The 17237-nt window shown below is 44.2% G+C and overlaps 1 protein-coding gene across 1 annotated transcript; it reads left to right on the top strand.

The window, feature by feature from the left end:
* Nucleotides 1-642: 642 nt before the first annotated feature.
* Nucleotides 643-16329, top strand: LOC116513544 (estradiol 17-beta-dehydrogenase 11-like). Its single transcript, XM_032224684.1, is given in 10 exon segments — nucleotides 643-955; nucleotides 6419-6446; nucleotides 6449-6525; nucleotides 8018-8069; nucleotides 8072-8104; nucleotides 8107-8147; nucleotides 9781-9887; nucleotides 13793-13930; nucleotides 15787-15903; nucleotides 16069-16329. Coding segments are annotated over 10 exon segments (879 nt in total). The 5' UTR covers nucleotides 643-745; the 3' UTR covers nucleotides 16145-16329.
* Nucleotides 16330-17237: the final 908 nt, after the last annotated feature.

Below are 17237 nucleotides of genomic sequence, written 5' to 3'. Positions count from 1 at the left end.
CGCCAAGCCTGGACGCCGCCACTCCGCCGCTTGTCCATTCCAAGCCAGACTTCTCCCGGCCAATTGCAAATCCGGGCGGACCTGCCGAGCCTGTCTGGGATTTGCCGAAAGACGGAAACACCCCTCTACTCTCACCTCTCGTAGCCGACGCCTGCAACACCTGACGCTAGCCAAGCGCTTTTCCGGAAGACCCGAACCCAATCGGAACCAACCTGAGCTTTTCCGAGCTATCCCAAAAGGAGGCAGGAGCTTCCTTTGGCTTCCTTCGCGGCCGCACGAAAAATCACGCCATTTTAAAAACGCCATGGGACGTGGAACAAATTATTTAAAAAAGGGACTGTTCTGCCAAAAGCGGGACGTCTGGTCACCTTACTCATAACTGCTGCTGTTTTGCAATATTTTGAGAAGGGCTTATTTTTGCGCATGCACTCAAAAGCGCAATTGGGCTTATTATCCAGGGAGGTCTTATTTTCGGGAAAACAGGGATTATGTATCCTATAAAATTCTCTGAGTCAGAACTGCTGAAAGAAAAAGGATGACACTTCTCTGTCAACATGCTGGTTATCATAAACTTTAAAGAGCAAGTATATTTATCATTTCATCATGTCTATGTTTCATTTTCTAAGTGGATTTGCATAGGGTGGAGTTTTGTCAGAGCTTTAGTTAGTAGTTGAATAGCCAGCTGCACATTTTTCCAAAGTTCTCCCAACAGTCTGTCAAATCACATTTGTAGAAGAAAGCAAGAATGCATTCTCTACTCCATTTCCTCTGGTTTGTAGTCTTTGCAACCTATTGCTATATTGAAGCTTTGGTGAAATGTTTTATTCCTGTGAAGAGAAAATCTGTAGCTGGTGAAATTGTCCTTATAACTGGAGCTGCATGCGGCATTGGAAGATTCACAGCCTTTGAATTTGCCAAACAGAAAAGCCGACTGGTTCTCTGGGACATAAACAAGGTAAGGCAATTATTCTACTTTAGAATTAGTGAATTAACAAGATTTTTTTTAAAAGGGTGGGGGGTTGAGGGAGGGAGCAAGAATAATAAGCAAAAGGCTCACAGACATTCCTGGAAATCAATGTAAACATATCTGTGGGACAAGTTCCAATGGAAATACAGTACGCTTTCTTTTCTTTCTTTTTTTACAATTTTTATTTTTATTAAACAAACAACACCCACCCACAATAATCATCTTGCATTACATCTTGTAGAAAGTGTTTCAATTGGTTACAATTAGCTTTTGTGCAACTCTTCCACAATCATCACTTACATTCATATCAAATGTCAAAGTTCTTAATGAGTCTTACTTTCAACATATCATAGTTCTCATTTGACTGAAATTGTTTTAGTGTCCTTTTGCCTAGAATAATGCATAGTTAAAAAACACAACCACCTAATGGCATTTCATTAATTATTACAAAGTCATCCAATAGCCTTAAACCTTTATAACCTATTCTAAACAAGAATTAGTTGAACTCATTTATTACTTCTATCCAGTTTCCTCACCTCCAGCCAACATAGAAATATACCTTGTTACCATTATCAACTATTTATTTAAGCAAGCAATCTAAAAATTATTAAATTCCTACTTACTAATCATCAAACTTAGCTATTTTGTTTATTATCATATTTTCAATAAAACAAGTATTACACACCATTTATTTCTACAAGCTGCTTTCTTATTTTCCAAACGTAACAGAAAGCGTACTGTATTTCGGAGGAGGAGCCAATGTCCCTACGGTACGGACGAGCGATCTCGATGTTTCTGAGACTGCAGCCGATACTTTTGCTATTGGGGGGGGTCCAATCGGACCTAAACCGTCCCGAAGGCACGTAGTCTTATTTCTTTTGCCTTTTGTGGAGTTAATTTTCTGTTTATTTCCTTGGTAAAGTTTTTATGGACATCACTCCGCACCTTGTTGTCTGGTTATTTTTTGGTATAGACTCTATCTTCTTAAAAATTCTCCAAGTTATTGTAAAATGTGATTGGTTGCTGTTTTCCTCAATCGGCCATAAGAGGAGCCAGAACGACTGTTAGCTCTCTGTTCAATGCTGGGCTGATCTGATCTGAGTGTTTTGGAAGCTGGCTGTTAGAAAGTGCTGTGAGCTATTGTAAGTTTTGCAACTGCTAGCAAACTTTGAGTACCGGACTATTTGATGGACTCTGATACCTCTATTTCCATGAAAGTAAAAGCCTATTTAAACTGCAGTGTCTCTGTATGCTGGTTTGTGTGTTCTCCAACACCATTCTCACAATGCTTCTCTGAACGCACTCGCTCTCCCAACGGGGAGCTTACATAACAGTTACTATGGTATTTTTATTGGAAAATATGTTAACAGAGGAAAGGAAGAGCATTACAATGTTTAATTGTTCAATGTATTATCCTGTTTCTCTGAAAATAAGAACAACCCCCCCCCCAATAATTATCCCACTTGGGCTTTTGAATGCATGCTCTAAAATAAGCCCTCCCCTGAAAATACCCCCCCAAAAATATTGCGACACAGCAGAAGCCTTGGGGTGACTGCGATCACCGCCACCTGCACCTCAAAAGAAATAAAACCTTCTTGAAAATAAGGCCGTGCTTATTTCGGGGGTCAAAAAAATAAGACTCCTAAGTCCTAATAGCAATGCTTCCGTTATATAGTAGTCGGCTTCTGTGCGCAGTTCACTGTAAAATGTTCTGCGCATGCACGAAGAACAATTTACATTGAACTGCACATGCGTGTGCAGCATACATCTGGCACACTTGAAGCAAACCAGTAGTAAAACTGACAGCAACCCACCCCTGCATATGACCCTGTTTAAAAGTTAGGAAAGGGAGAGTATACACTCTTAAATCTAACCACAGGAATGATGCAACACACACACACATACAGAGAGAGAAAGAGAGCGCTTAGCTTTTTGAAGACGATTGGCTACTTGCAGGCGCTAACTTTATTGTTTTAATGTCATCTTTTCTTCAGCAAATAAATTCCAAATAAAGGAGCAAAGGAAGCTTTTCTTACAGCTACAGAAAGTTTGTGCATATCTATATGTTTATGCACACAAGAATACATGCGTTTGTATAAATCGCTTGAAGGCCAATTTTGTGGTCAGTTGCTTGTTTCGTTGTAGCATCCAAAATGTATAAAATATGAAATACAGGGCGGAAAATGTAGTTGATATGTGGGTGGTTTGCTTCAGAGCAAACAGGTGGGATTCAGCCGGTTCAGACCAGTTCGGGCGGACCGGATGCTAATCTTGCATCCGGTTTGCCGAACTAGTTATTGCAAGGAGGATTGTAGGAGACCATCGTGGCTGGAAATGGGGCCCAGGAGGTGCATGTCGAGTTCCATTTTCACTGGCAGAGGGCCATGACCTCCCCCCCCAGACCCCTATTGTCAAACACAACACTGATGTGACCCTCAATGAAATCGAGTTTGACACCCCTGATATAGGTGGTCATGGATATTATCTTAACATTTTTTATTCTTTCTCCTATAGACACCCTTATTTACACCATAGAAATAAGATGTAGGTAGAGCCTGAATCCAGAGTCAAAAGAGAAATCAGCCTGGAGTCATCACGTACTCTTATCTAGTGACAATAGTTAACTAGATTCTTACACATAGGTCAGAACCATGAACTAGCTTAACTGGAATTGAACATGTGGCCATTGCTCTTTGAATCCTGTCATAAGTCAAGCTAGTCCTGGTCGCCACAATGCAAAAAAGATGTTGAAACTATAGAAAGAGTGCAGAGAAGAACAAAAATGATTGGGGGCTGGAAACTGAAACATGAAGAATGGTTGTAAGAATTCAGTAGGTCTAATCTAATGAAAAGAAGGACTAAGTGGGGGATGTGATAGAGTTCCAATATTTCAGGGACTCCTACAAAGATGAGCGGGTTAAATTATTTTCCAATAGTGCATGTGCAGGGGATCATGGGCAAATGTGCGGAGGCAGTGGATTGCCCACGTATGCATGGGTTGGAGCAGCGCTCCCTGTGCCCCGTTTTTGGGGTTCGGGAGGCTTCAGGGAGACCTGCTAGGCCCAAAATGGGGTGTGAGGGTGTGGTGCCCTGTGGTCCATTCTTGGTCTCAGAAGGCTTCAGAGATACCTGCTAGGCCCAAATCAGGGTGGGGGAGAGTGCAGAAGGTGGTGCGCATTTGCGGGGGAAGCACAGCGGCATGTGTGCATGTGCAGGGGGCTGGGGCACATTGCACTATGAAGGTGAGCACGCGAGGAGAAAAAGGTTAGTCATCACTGATACAGGGTCTTCTGTTTGAGCAGGGGGTTGGAAGTCTGAGAACCCTTTCAACTCTATTATTCTATGTTCTAACCTGAAAGGTGTCTCCACCTCTAAGTCAAATATTACCTTCTAGAACTACTGATTAGTGGGCTGTAAGAAGCCAGAGAAAAGAAATATTTAGATAATGTAGCATTCAACGGGCAAGAACTGTTAATTAAATAGATTAATTACATATATGGGTCCCTTGCTTCCTGCTACATCCTTGACAAAGAATGCCTTGTGTTGTTCAAGATTATCAACTAGGTTGAGACATTCCAAGATTACAATCGCATTGAAACAGGAAACAAATGATTTTATTGTATGGTACTTTTTATTACTGATCTCACGGGATGGCCCAGTTCATTCCAATAGAGGCCAGGCACATCTGTGGAAACTTGAGATGAGTCTCAATGCTCCATACATTAGTATAGGATTTTATAGGGGTTTGTGCTAAGACTACATGACCCTAAATCCACAAAACCACACCCCTTCCGGTCCGCGGGAAAAAACCCTCTCCATGGAACCGGTCCCTGGTGCCCAAAAGGTTGGGGCACCGTTGCTCTAAATCATCCTTCTATCTTACATTCTCTATTTCCAAGACACAATGCATCCCCTGGTGAAAACAGGACATGTATAGTGGCCAACTGAATGGGACCTTTAGGCTCCTACCATTGGCCACGCCCAGTTCTCCTCCAGCCACCCGCTTCAGCCCATTCACAGTCAGCTTTCCTCTTCTGCTGACCCTCCCTGGTGATTCTCCCTGGACAATGGGCCTCTGGCCCTCCACTCAGCCCATTCACCAAGACACTATTTGTTCCTCCGGCCCTATGGAACGATTTCCCCTTTGAGATCCGGACCTTACTACCCTTTCCGGCCTTCCACAAAGCGACCAAGACCTGGCTGTTCCGGCAGGCCTGGGCTGTTGAATTATCCAGCCCCATACTAAGTTATGACTGTTGTGAATTTTTAAATTGTTGTTTTTTTTATTTCTGTATCCCCACCCTTCCCTTCTTATTTGTTAGCCGTTCCTGAGTCTTTCGAGAGTAGGGCGGCATACAAGCTAAATAAATTCAATTCAATTCCGAGAAGCCACCAGCCAATGGGTGGCAAGCGGCAATGATGGTGTGCGAAGGGTAACCAAGGGAGCTGGGAGGAGGTTGTATGGTGATAGATTACAGAAGAGAACAAGATCTGGGGTGTGGGGGCAGGCAAATGCTGCCAGTGCGTAGCTTGTGGTGGTACTGGGGCAGCGCATTGGCCAGGGACAATCGCCGAGGGAGGCCAGCAGAGGAGAGAAAAGCTGGTTCTGAATGAACTAAGGAGGTGGCTGGAGGCAAAATAGCAATAGCAATAGCACTTAGACTTATATTCCGCTTCATAGTGCTTTTACAGCCCTCTCTAAGCGGTTCACAGAGTCAGCATATTGCCCCCAACAATCTGGGTCCTCGTTTACCACCTCGGAAGGACGAAGCTGAGTCAACCTTGAGCCCGGTGAGATTTGAAACTGCTGAACTGTACCTAGCAGTCAGCTGAAGTAGCCTGCAGTACTGCACTCTAACCACTGTGCCACCTCGGCTCTTAAACTGGTGGGAGCCTAATGATCCTAGACATGTGGCCCTCTAGTTCCGACTACTCCTTGGACAGCGTAAAGGGACCATGGCTTCCCATTGATTCAATTAACAGTCTAGTATCAAACTCAAGGCCTGCGGGCTGCATACAGCCCCCGGTGGTACTTAGATCTGGCTCGTGGGGCCGCCCTGGAAACAGTGAAGTAACCGCCCATGGTGCCTCTGCCAGCGAAAAACGGAGCTTGGGAGAACTGCTGGCGGGCTGCAGGACATTGAGCTGGCCACGCCCACCCCAGCCACATCCACTCAGCCCCTGAGATCAAACACGACCCTGATGTGACCCTCAATGAAATCAAGTTTGACAACCTCCGATCTAGTCCATGTAGAAGGAAGCATCCTTTCACAGAAGCCAATCTGTGACTCTTCAGAATATCTATCTTGGTTTGATCATACATGAACTTTAAATTCTCGAACTATGATTTTGTTGGCACTGTAGTAACTTTTACCCCCTTCTTTGATTCAGTAATATTTTGTTGGCAGAACACAAAAAATGAATTATATTTATTCTTTCTACTGTTTGTAGAGTGGCCTAGAGGAAGTCGCTGAAGACTGCAGAAGCTGGGAGTCGAAGTATATCCTTATATGGTGGACTGCAGTTCGAGAGAGGAAATCTACGCTGCGGCTGAGAAAGTAAGAACAGTGAATGTCTGTCTTCTTTCCCTAGTTTTTATAAAGTTTGGAAACAAGCTTAAGCGCATTCTAATGAGCTTAGAGACTGTTTATTTTCCCTTCCTATTCAGTATGATATAGTTCTTATGTTGCATATAATAGTTTTCCAAATTGGGTATTGGTATTTTTTCATTCCTTGATATATAGCTATATCGGTCCTCAACTTACACAGATCATTCATATTTATAACAGTGTTTGAAAAATATGACTTATGACCAGTGGTGGGGATTCAGACAGTTCGTACCACTTCAGGAGAAAGTGGTCTGAACTTTCTGAGCAGTTTGGTGAACTGGTTGTGGAGGAAATTATTAAGGCAGAGAACCGGTTGTTAAACTATTGAATTCCAACACTGCTTATGACCATTTTTCACACTGAAACCTTGGTATATCACCCATGCTCATATGATCACAATTCAAATGCTTGGCAAAGATCCATACTTATGACTTTTGCTGTGTCCCAAGGTCATGGGAGTCACCCTTTTGACCAGCAAACTCAGTGGGAAGCAGATTCCCTTAACAACTGTGTCACTAAACTCATCAACTGCAGCGATTACTTAACAACTATGACAAGAAAGTGGTTAAAATGGGGCAAAATAACAACAAACGTCTCACTGGACAACCAGAATATTGGGGGCTCGATGTGGTGTACGTTGCGGACTACCTGCATATATTTATTTATTTTAACTCCATCTCACTACAAATGCTCCTGTGTTGCTTTCTACGTCATATTTTGTCCAGTGAATGTCTTGCTGTTAATTGGAAGTGTTGTTGTTCAGTTGCAAAGTCGTGTTGGACCCATTGCGACCCCATGGACAAGGTTCCGCCAGGCCTTCCTGCTCCTCTACCATCCTCTGGAGGACCATTAAGCTCACACTGATGCTTCTGTGACTCCATCCAGCACCTCATTCTCTGTCGTACCATTCTTCTTTTGCCCCTCCATCTTTCCCCAACATGAGGCGCTTCTCAGTGAGTCCTTCCTTCTCATTAGGTGGCGAAAGTATTTGAGTTTTTATCTTCAGGATCTGGCCCTCTAACGAGCAGTCAGGGTTGATCTCATCTAGGACTGCCGGTTTGATGCCCTTGCAGTCCAAGGAATTTGCAGTGTACTTTAGTGCAACTCTGGCAAGGAGCCAACAAATTTTAAAACAAAATCAAAGGGCTTTTGTTTTACAACAATTGTTGTATGTATATAGGCTGATTGTGTCACTTGCCCCCTAAATCAGCCTATCCAGATGTCTCAAGACTTCAGCTCCCAAAACTCTAGTGTTGACATACTAATTACAGCACATCTATAGAATGCCAAGCTGATCTTGTAAATGTGCTTTTTTTTTTTCTTTCTTTTAAAATATTCAGTCTCTGCACGGTCTATTTGGCAGCGCCCCCCCCCCCCCAAAGGAAGAAAACCAAATTTAACCAGTGCACAGTTTAATCATTTCTGTTTCTTAATTTTAAAGGTAAAAGAAGATGTTGGAGATGTTACTCTTTTAGTGAATAATGCTGGTGTGGCATTACAGGAGATCTGCTTTCCATCCAGGACAAGCAAATACAAAAATATATGATATCAATGTTCTAGCTCATTACTGGGTAAGTATCACTGAGAACTTAAATTTTAACTATTTAATTAATATTAGGAATACAGTGCTTAAGCTTAATGAGCTTACAGTACCACAAAGTACCTTAAAAGTGTGATCATAACTAAAGATATGTTGGGGAAGCTTATTCATCTGCCAGCAAAACAGTTTCTGCTACCTGCTTGAAATATTTCACATGAAGTATTACTACCCGCTTTATAAAGTCTTGATATGACCATGCTTGGAATACTGCATCCAGTTTTGGTCAAGATGATTAGCGGGCTGGAGGCTAAAACATATAAGGTTGACTCAGCCTTCCATCCTTCCGAGGTGGGTGAAATGAGAACCCGGATTGTTGTTGGGGGCAATATGCTGACTCGGTAAACCACTTAGAGAGGGCTGAAAGCCCTATGAAGCGGTATATAAGTCTAACTGCTATTGCTATATAAAGCTGGAATTGGATATGTCTAGTTTGATGAAAAGAAGGACCAGGGGCAGTGGTGGGTGGCAGTGGTGGGTTGCTATTTGTTTTACTACTGGTTTGCTCATGCGTGAGCGTTGTGATCGCGCAACACTTCCACGCATGCTAGGAAGACTTCTGTGCGAAGAATCCGGGGGTGGGCGGAGCCTCCTGCCACTGCGCATAGGTTCGCCCGATCCAGGCCGAACTGGTAGCAATCCACCTCTAATTAGGGGAGACATGAGCAGTGTTCCAGAATTTGAGGGGCTGCCGCAAAGATCAAGGGGGTCAACCTATTTTCCAAAGTACCAGAAGGCAGGATAAGAAGCAATGAATGGAACCTAACCAAGTAGAGGCCAATTTTTTTTATTTTAAAACTGTATACTGTTCATTCCCGTTAGTGGTCCTGCACATATATTTTGCAAGTGTAATAAAAAAAAAGTTATTAGATCTTTGCGCCAAAACTCAGGCAAACTTTTTTTTTTAACTCTCTAAAAAGTCTCAGTAAAAAAACTTTTTGAGTTGCATCCTTCTATAAGAAGCAGACCTTTTTAACAGTAATTTCCACAATGAAAGTCCCATGGAATTATACAGGATTAACAGATAGACTCCTGAAAGATCTAAGCATATGAGGGAGCATGTATAGGCATTAAAAGTCCAGCAAGTAATTTGGGCTCAAGTCACATAAAGCTTTATATACCCTAATGCATATCCTGGACCACATCCAACCCTTTGGCTGTCCCTGACCAGCCAGTGTGCGGTCAATCAGAAATTAGAAATCTAATAGCAATAGCACTTAGACTTGAAGGCCCATTCGTCATCTGTATTACCACCCTTTAGGGCCAGGGATGTCAAACTGGTAGCCTGTGGACCGAATGTGTCACACACAGCTCACGTCCACCCCAGCTCCATGAAAGGGGAAAATGTCGCAAAAGTCACGTGATGGCAACATGACGCGGCGTGTTTGACACCTGTGCTTTAGGCCAATGGCTGTATCCAGTCTCTTTACACATATGTATAAAACTATTACGTTCACACTGCTTCCAATGATTATTGGAGGGGGAGAAATCATCTAATTATAAATAGCATGCACATCAATTATTCATTAAGAATATGTGTGCTTTTGAATGAAAAGGTACAGAACTGTAACCATACTTTTGGGTCACACATGAAATCTTCATTACAGACAATAAAAGCTTTCCTGCCAGCTATGATGAAAAATAACTACGGTCATATTGTCAGCATTGCATCCGTTGGTGGCTTTGTGTCTGTTCCTTTTCTGTTCACTTATTGGTAAGTATAAGAGTCATGTGTTTCTTTCTATTGAAATCTAAAAGTACCATATTTTTCAGAGTATAAGACGCACCAGAGTATAAGACGCACCAAGGTTTTGAAAAAGCAAATTAAAAAAAGTTTCTGCACACTGCAGACCTCCCAAAAACGGCCCGTTTTTCGTGAAAATGGGCCCATTTTTTTAAAAAAATAAATGTCACGAATAGCCTTTAGGAGGCTTATAGAATGCTCCGGGGGTTGGGGGGGGAATTGAGCAAGAAACGGCCTGGTTTTCGCTTATTTCTGCCCTCCCCAAGCCCCAAGAGCTCTCTGAAAGCCTCCTACAGGCTCTGCACGGCCATCTTGGTGAAGGGGGTGGGTTTGGGAGGCAAAAAATGCTGTATTCAGTGTATAAGATGCACCCAGGTTTCCAGCCTCTTTTTTGGGGAAAAAGGTGGTCTTATACTCCGAGGGAAAGAAAAAAAATTTTTTTAGGAACAGTGTCAATATTCATATGGCTCTTTTGCACCATTTTGGGGTCAATGCTAGTTCAGAGAATAGAATTGGGAGCAAATTGTACTGACCTCCCTCTGACATGCAAGAAATGCTGGCATAATAGCAGACTAATAAAGCAGGATTCTAGTAGGGGGTATTTATATGGGGTATTTAAAAAAAGGGACATGCTCAGCATTACAAGACAAGATAGAAAGTATCCCCATAGTCATGTGATTTACATTTGGATGCTTGATAACTGACTCACGTTTATGACAGTTGCGGTGTCCTGGGGTCAGGTGATCCCCTTTGCGAACTTCTGACAAGCCAAGTCAATGGGCAAACCAGATTCATTCAGCAACCGTGTTACTCATTAACAACTGCAGCGATTCACTTAACAAACGTGTCAAGAAAATTTGTAAAATGGGGCAAAACTCACTTGGCAAATGTCTCACTTAGCAGCATAAATTCTGGGCTCCATTGCGATCATACATTGAGGACTACCTGTAGATTATAAACAGAGATTAAACCCCACACTCTTCTAGCACTGAAGAAATTACCTAGCTGGGTAATGAAACATCTTAATAAGAGCCGTGGAGGGGCAGCGGTCAGAATGCAGTACTGCAGGCTACTTCGGCTGACTGCCCGCTGCCAGCAGTTCGATACTTCAATTCTTCCCGGCTTGAGGTTGACTTCCATCTTTCTGAGATCAGTAAAATGAGGACCCAGATTGTTGCGGGCAATAGGCTGACTCTATAAAACCACTTAGAGAGGGCTGTAAAAGCAATGTAAAGCAGTATATAAGTCTAAGTGCTATGCTATCTTCAAGAAAACAGCCAAGCTCAGGGAGAACCGAAGACTCCCCGGTTCAACCCAGAGCTACATATTTTCTTTTACTGCTGACATTCATGAGAAAAGAAAGCCATCAGATCAGAGTTGCATAAAACTCTGATCAATATTATGTTGCTTCACTTTGTAAGCTTGTTTATAAGCCTCTTGAAGGGATTATTGCATTTGTCTAAGTCCATGATGGTGGTTATACGTTCCCACTCTGCTATCAGGCACAGATCAAGCCAGACTTCCAGGACCTAGAGCTGTACATTGCATGGGGCCAAGTTAATTGAGAGACTACCTCACCCCAATTATATCCACCCATCCCATCAGGTCCAGAAGGAAGGACAGCATGTTTCTGGTCCCATAAGCCAGTGTTTCTCAACCTTGGAGACTTTAAGTCCTGTGGACTTCAACCCAGAATCTGGGAGTCTCCCAGAATCTGGGAGTTGAAGTCCACAGGACTTAAAGTCGCCAAGGTTGAGAAACACTGCCATAAGCCACAGAGTTTCAGTTGGTGGGGTTAGGGTTAGGGTTGGAGCAGGGGTGTCAAACTCAAGGCCTGGGGGGTGGGCGGATCTGGCCCATGGGGTTCTTAGAAACAACAAAGGACCAGCCTGTGCCCTGGAAACAACAAAGGACCAGCCTCTGCCAGCGAAAATGGACCTCGAGAGGGTTATGGGAGCTCCCCTCCCCAAGCTCTGTTTTCGCTGGTAGAGGTTGCAGGAAGCAATCGCAGCACAAAACAGAGCTCGGGAGCCCATTTTTGCTGGGCAAGTGCTCGGGCCACCATAGTCATCCCCGACACGAGTGACGTCGAGCTGGCCATGCCCCCAAACTACACCAACCACAGTCAAACACAACCCTGATGTGACCCTCAATGAAATCGAGTTTGACACCCTACTTGTGCTCCAATCGCAGCAAAACAGAGCTCGGGAACCTGTTTTTGCTGGGCAAGTGCTCGGGCCACCATAGTCATCCCCGACACGAGTGACGTCAGGCTGGCCATGCCCCCCAACTACCCCAACTCAAGGTCAAAACAACCCTGATGTGACCTCAATGAAATCGAGTTCTTCCCGGCTTGAGGTTGATTTCCATTTTTCTGAGATCAGTAAAATGAGGACCCAGATTGTTGCGGGCAATAGGCTGACTCTATAAAACCACTTAGAGAGGGCTGTAAAAGCAATGTAAAGCGGTATATAAGTCTAAGTGTTATTGCTATCTTCAAGAAACAGCCAAGCTCAGGGAGAACCGAAGACTCCCCGGTTCAACCCAGAGCTACATATATTTCTTTACTGCTGACATTCATGAGAAAGAAAGCCATCAGATCAGAGTTGCATAAAACTCTGATCAATATTATGTTGCTTCACTTTGTAAGCTTGTTTATAAGCCCCTTGAAGGGATTATTGCATTTGTCTAAGTCCATGATGGTGGTTATACGTTCCCACTCTGCATATCAGGCACAGATCAAGCCAGACTTCCAGGACCTAGAGCTGTACATTCCATGGGGCCAAGTTAATTGAGAGACTACCTCACCCCAATTATATCCACCATCCCATCAGGTCCAGAAGGAAGGACAGCATGTTTCTGGTCCCATAAGCCACAGAGTTTCAGTTGGTGGGGAACCCACCCCTTGGAGCAGGGGGGTCTAGGGGCAGTGCGGTCGGGCGGGGGGGGGGCGGTGTCAAATCAAGGCCATGGGGGGGCGGATCTGGCCCATGGGGTTCTTAGAAACAACAAAGGACCAGCCTCTGCCCTGGAAACAACAAAGGACCAGCCTCTGCCAGCGAAAATGGACCTTGAGGGTTATGGGAGCTCCCCTCCCCAAGCTCTGTTTTCGCTGGTAGAGGTTGCAGGAAGCAATCGCAGCACAAAACAGAGCTCGGGAGCCCATTTTTGCTGGGCAAGTGCTCGGGCCACCATAGTCATCCCCGACGAGTGACGTCAGGCTGGCCATGCCCCCCAACTACCCCAACTCAAGGTCAAACACAACCCTAATGTGACCCTCAATGAAATCGAGTTTGACACCCTACTTGTGCTCCAATCGCAGCACAAAACAGAACTCGGGAACCTGTTTTTGCTGGGCAAGTGCTCGGGCCACCATAGTCATCCCCGACACGAGTGACGTCAAGCTGGCCATGCCCCCCAATTACCCCAGCTCAAGGTCAAACACAACCCTGATGTGACCCTCAATGAAATCAAGTTTGACACCCTACTTGTGCTCCAATTGCAGTACAAAACAGAGCTCAGGAGCCTGTTTTGGCTGGGCAAGTGCTCGGGCCACCATAGTCATCCCCGACACGAGTGACGTCAAGCTGGCCATGCCCCCCAATTACCCCAGCTCAAGGTCAAACACAATCCTGTGACCCTCAATGAAATCGAGTTTGACGCCCTACTTTGGAATATCAGGTGAGATTGGCCCCAATTCTGCCAGCTTTCTGGAAAACCCTCAGAATATGGGGCCTGGGCAGCCCACGAAGGGCCTGTATAGGTTTAATTGCATTCTTTCCTGTCTTTTGGTTGTTACAGTTTTGAATTGGTTTTAACTGCTTTAATAGAAAGATTAAGATTCTTTTCTCCCCTAATTTTCCTCTCCTGTTTAGCTCCAGCAAGTTTGCTGTCATCGGGTTTCACAATGGCTTTACCAAAGAATTATCTGCTTTGGGAAAAGATGGGATCAAGACTACCTGCGTGTGTCCATTTTTTGTAAACACAGGGCTTGTAGAAAACCCAAAGTCACGGTAAGAGGCAAGATGGGTCTAGTTAGCATAGAACAGTTCCCCAATCTTGGCAAGACATGTATCTGAGGAAATTCCTGATCCTCCAAGTCATGGTTGTCCCAAAGGTGCTTTTTCAAGAAGTAGTTGGACTTTCTAGTTTTTCTCTGAAGACATTTCGCTTCTCATCCAAGAAGCTTCTTCAGCTCTGATTGGATGGTGGGGAATGGAAGGATTTATACTCCTTGCAGACAGCTTGCCATTTGCATTCCTTTTAGAGAACACTTAAGGCCCTCTGGAGGTTTATCTGTGTCATCAGGGTCACCTGAATGGTGCAAATGGGTGTGGCATCTTCTTGAGAGACATTAAGACATGTGGAGGTCAAGTTCAACATGCTGGTTGCGGAATTCTGGGAGTTGAAATCCAGACGTCCAGTTGCCAAGGTTGAGAAACACTGGCTTAGATGCACATTGCTAATCATTTGAAACCAACAGAATCTGGACAGCATATTTTGGGCGTTTCTCCCAAAATGGCTGCCATGGGAAAGAGTAGCTAGGTCAAAACCTCAGGGACCACAGGAAAGTTGATGAACCTTTCCCTCACCATGGCCAGAAGCTTCTTCCCTCCATCTTGCAACTTTATTTTTCTGGACAATATATGCAGACTTCTGAACCAGATGCTGGACTGCCATTCTCTCTCCCTCCCCCTCCCCTCCCCGGTCCTCTTTCATAAATGCTTTCAAGGCCTTTTGGCTAAGATCGCTTCTCGGCCTTTTGGCTAAGATCAAGTGTAGCTTTCAAAAAAGCTACACTTGATCTTAGGAAAATATTCCTATAAAAAAGATAAGTTATTGTGATGGCTGCAAAACAGGAACTGGTGTTCCTGCATCTTTGAGGTCATGGTTTTGTCACAGTGGTAGGTTCCAAAAAAATTTAGAACCTCTTCTGTAGGTGTGGCCTGCTTTGTGGGAGTGGCTTGCCGGCCATGTGACTGGGTGGGAGTGACTTGCCAGCCATGTGACTTGGTGGGCATGGCCAACTTGTAAAATGTGGTGAAACTCACTTAACAACGCTCTTGCTTAGCAACCAAGTGCTGGCTCAGAAACCCTGGCATTTGAAGCACGCAAGTCTTAAAGCTGTCAAGTGACAAGACCCTTAAACCCCTAAACCTTTAGAAAAAAAAACCCAAGGGTGTTCAAACTTGACAGCTTTAAGACTTGTGGACTTCAACTCCCAGAATTCCTCCTCTCACTCTTCATCTTGATGATGTGCGCACGGGCGGGAGGAGGGAGCTGGAACCGGTTCTAAACGGCACTGTAGATTTGTGGAACCTCTTCTATAGAAGAGGTTAGAACTGGCAGGAACCCACCCCTGGTTTGTCACCATCATATTTGAGCAGATAGAATCAATATCTCTGATAACTGTAGTCAGGGGTGGGCTTCAAACATTTTAGTAAGGGGTTCTCTGCCCGGTTGCTTGGTAGGGCGTGGCCATGGTAGGCGTGGCCCAGTTGGCCTCCTGCACCACGATGGTGGGAGTTTTTGCCCTCCCGAGACTTTTCTCGAGCTTCTAGAAGGCCGAAAACAGGCCTATTTCTGGCCTTCCCGAACTTCTGGTAGCCTTTTTTTTTCGCCCTCCCCGAGTCTCCGCACATATCCCTGCACTTATCTACATCCAAAATGGGCTGCGTGGAGACTCCTGGGAGGGGAGAGATGGGCGGGGCGGGGCCAGCCAGGAATGGGATTTGGGGGTTCTCGAATTGGACAGAATCTTAGTTAGTTTTCCCAAACCCCTGCGAACCCCTGGCAGCCCAGTCACTTCTTTTAAAATATAATGAATTAATAGCTCACCATTAATAACATTAACAATTATAAATTGCAGGGTAATACCTGTTTTGAAACCTGAGGCAGTTGCAAAGAGGCTTGTGGATGGGATACTCTGCAATCAAAAGAAGATCGTGATCCCATCTCCTCTTGCAATGTTCCCTGTGATGGAAACGTACGTATGCAGAGTGCTTAAGGGCTGAATTTCTGCACTGACAATTAGATTTAAAATACATGTTGCAGCATATCGGGGGAAAAAACCCAAGCAATTACATCAACGTCTTGCATTGAAGATAGATGTTGAGATCTTTATTTAATTTTCTTGTTTTTTCCCCCCCAGAATTCTTCCAGAGCGTGCTATGGTGGCTTTGGAAAAGTTTCTGAGTATCGGATTTGATGTCAAGAAACAAGAATGACTCAAAGTATCAAAGCTTTTCAAACGTTAAGTCAATGTGCAATCACATTTCTAATATCATGGTTTTATATTCCTTATGCAAACTGCAAAAGCTCTATTCTTCACAAAAATCTATATTAACATATCATATACTGGTGTGAGTTTATTTCTTCCTCACAATAAAGAAGACGTAAACGTAACTTCAAACTCATTGGGGTCTTTTTTAAGTATTTTCTGAAAGAAAACTGAAGATCTCTAAATTCTGTGTGATCTTGTTTCATGTTTGCTTTACTTATTTGATCTCATGTGTGTTTTAAGGAAATTAATTGGCACAATATCTCAGAAGTAGTGTTGTGGCTCGCCAGTGGCCAAGGGAGCTGGCAGCAGATTCGGACAGTGAGGAGGTTGGGGAGGAAGATGGGCCAATCTTGGAGTCTGGGGAAGGCTCTGTTGAGGGCTCTGTGTCAGAAGCAGAGAGGGGGCCAGAGCCATATGTCAGTTATCAGCTACCTTCAGTGTCAGACATCAGTGAGGCAGATGAACAGCTGGATCCTGTTCCCAGTGTGTGCATGCGTAGAGTTGCCAGACGAAGGGAACAGCTAAAGAACAGGGGTTGACTTGGGAGTATGGCCACAGATGGACGATGAATGGCCTCTCCCAGAGGAAATAAAAGAAGAGCGAAACAGGAGTGAAGTTTGCAAGAGACAATTAGTTCGCTTAATTGGTTTGTGGCTCTCTGAGACTCCTTGCCAAGTTTTGCAGATAACAGCCTGTCAGATCTTCAAGCCAGATAAGGTCTGTGACTGTAAATCCTCCCTCAAAAGACGTTGCTGGATGTGAATGAGCAAAATTCCCAGTAAATTAATAAAAGGTTTTTTTGTCGGGACAAGGACTTTGCTTCATGCTCGGGAAGCCTCGGTCAGAACAAGAAGTGACCGCCATGTTGGGAGCAACATGTTGAAATTGTTAAGAATAGAAAACACCCTCTGAAGGAAAACTAAATTGGAATGGCAGGCCAAAAAAGATATGGAAGCAAGACATACAAATATTAGCCTGATAGCTGTGCTATCATTGTGCAAATACGTCCTTGTAATGTCTTTACAAATGTTCATCCA

The sequence above is a fragment of the Thamnophis elegans genome, chromosome 9 (assembly GCF_009769535.1).
Source record: "Thamnophis elegans isolate rThaEle1 chromosome 9, rThaEle1.pri, whole genome shotgun sequence".
Taxonomy (NCBI): domain Eukaryota; kingdom Metazoa; phylum Chordata; class Lepidosauria; order Squamata; family Colubridae; genus Thamnophis; species Thamnophis elegans.
Note: the sequence above shows the minus strand (reverse complement) of the source record. Positions and strands in the feature narration are given on the sequence as shown.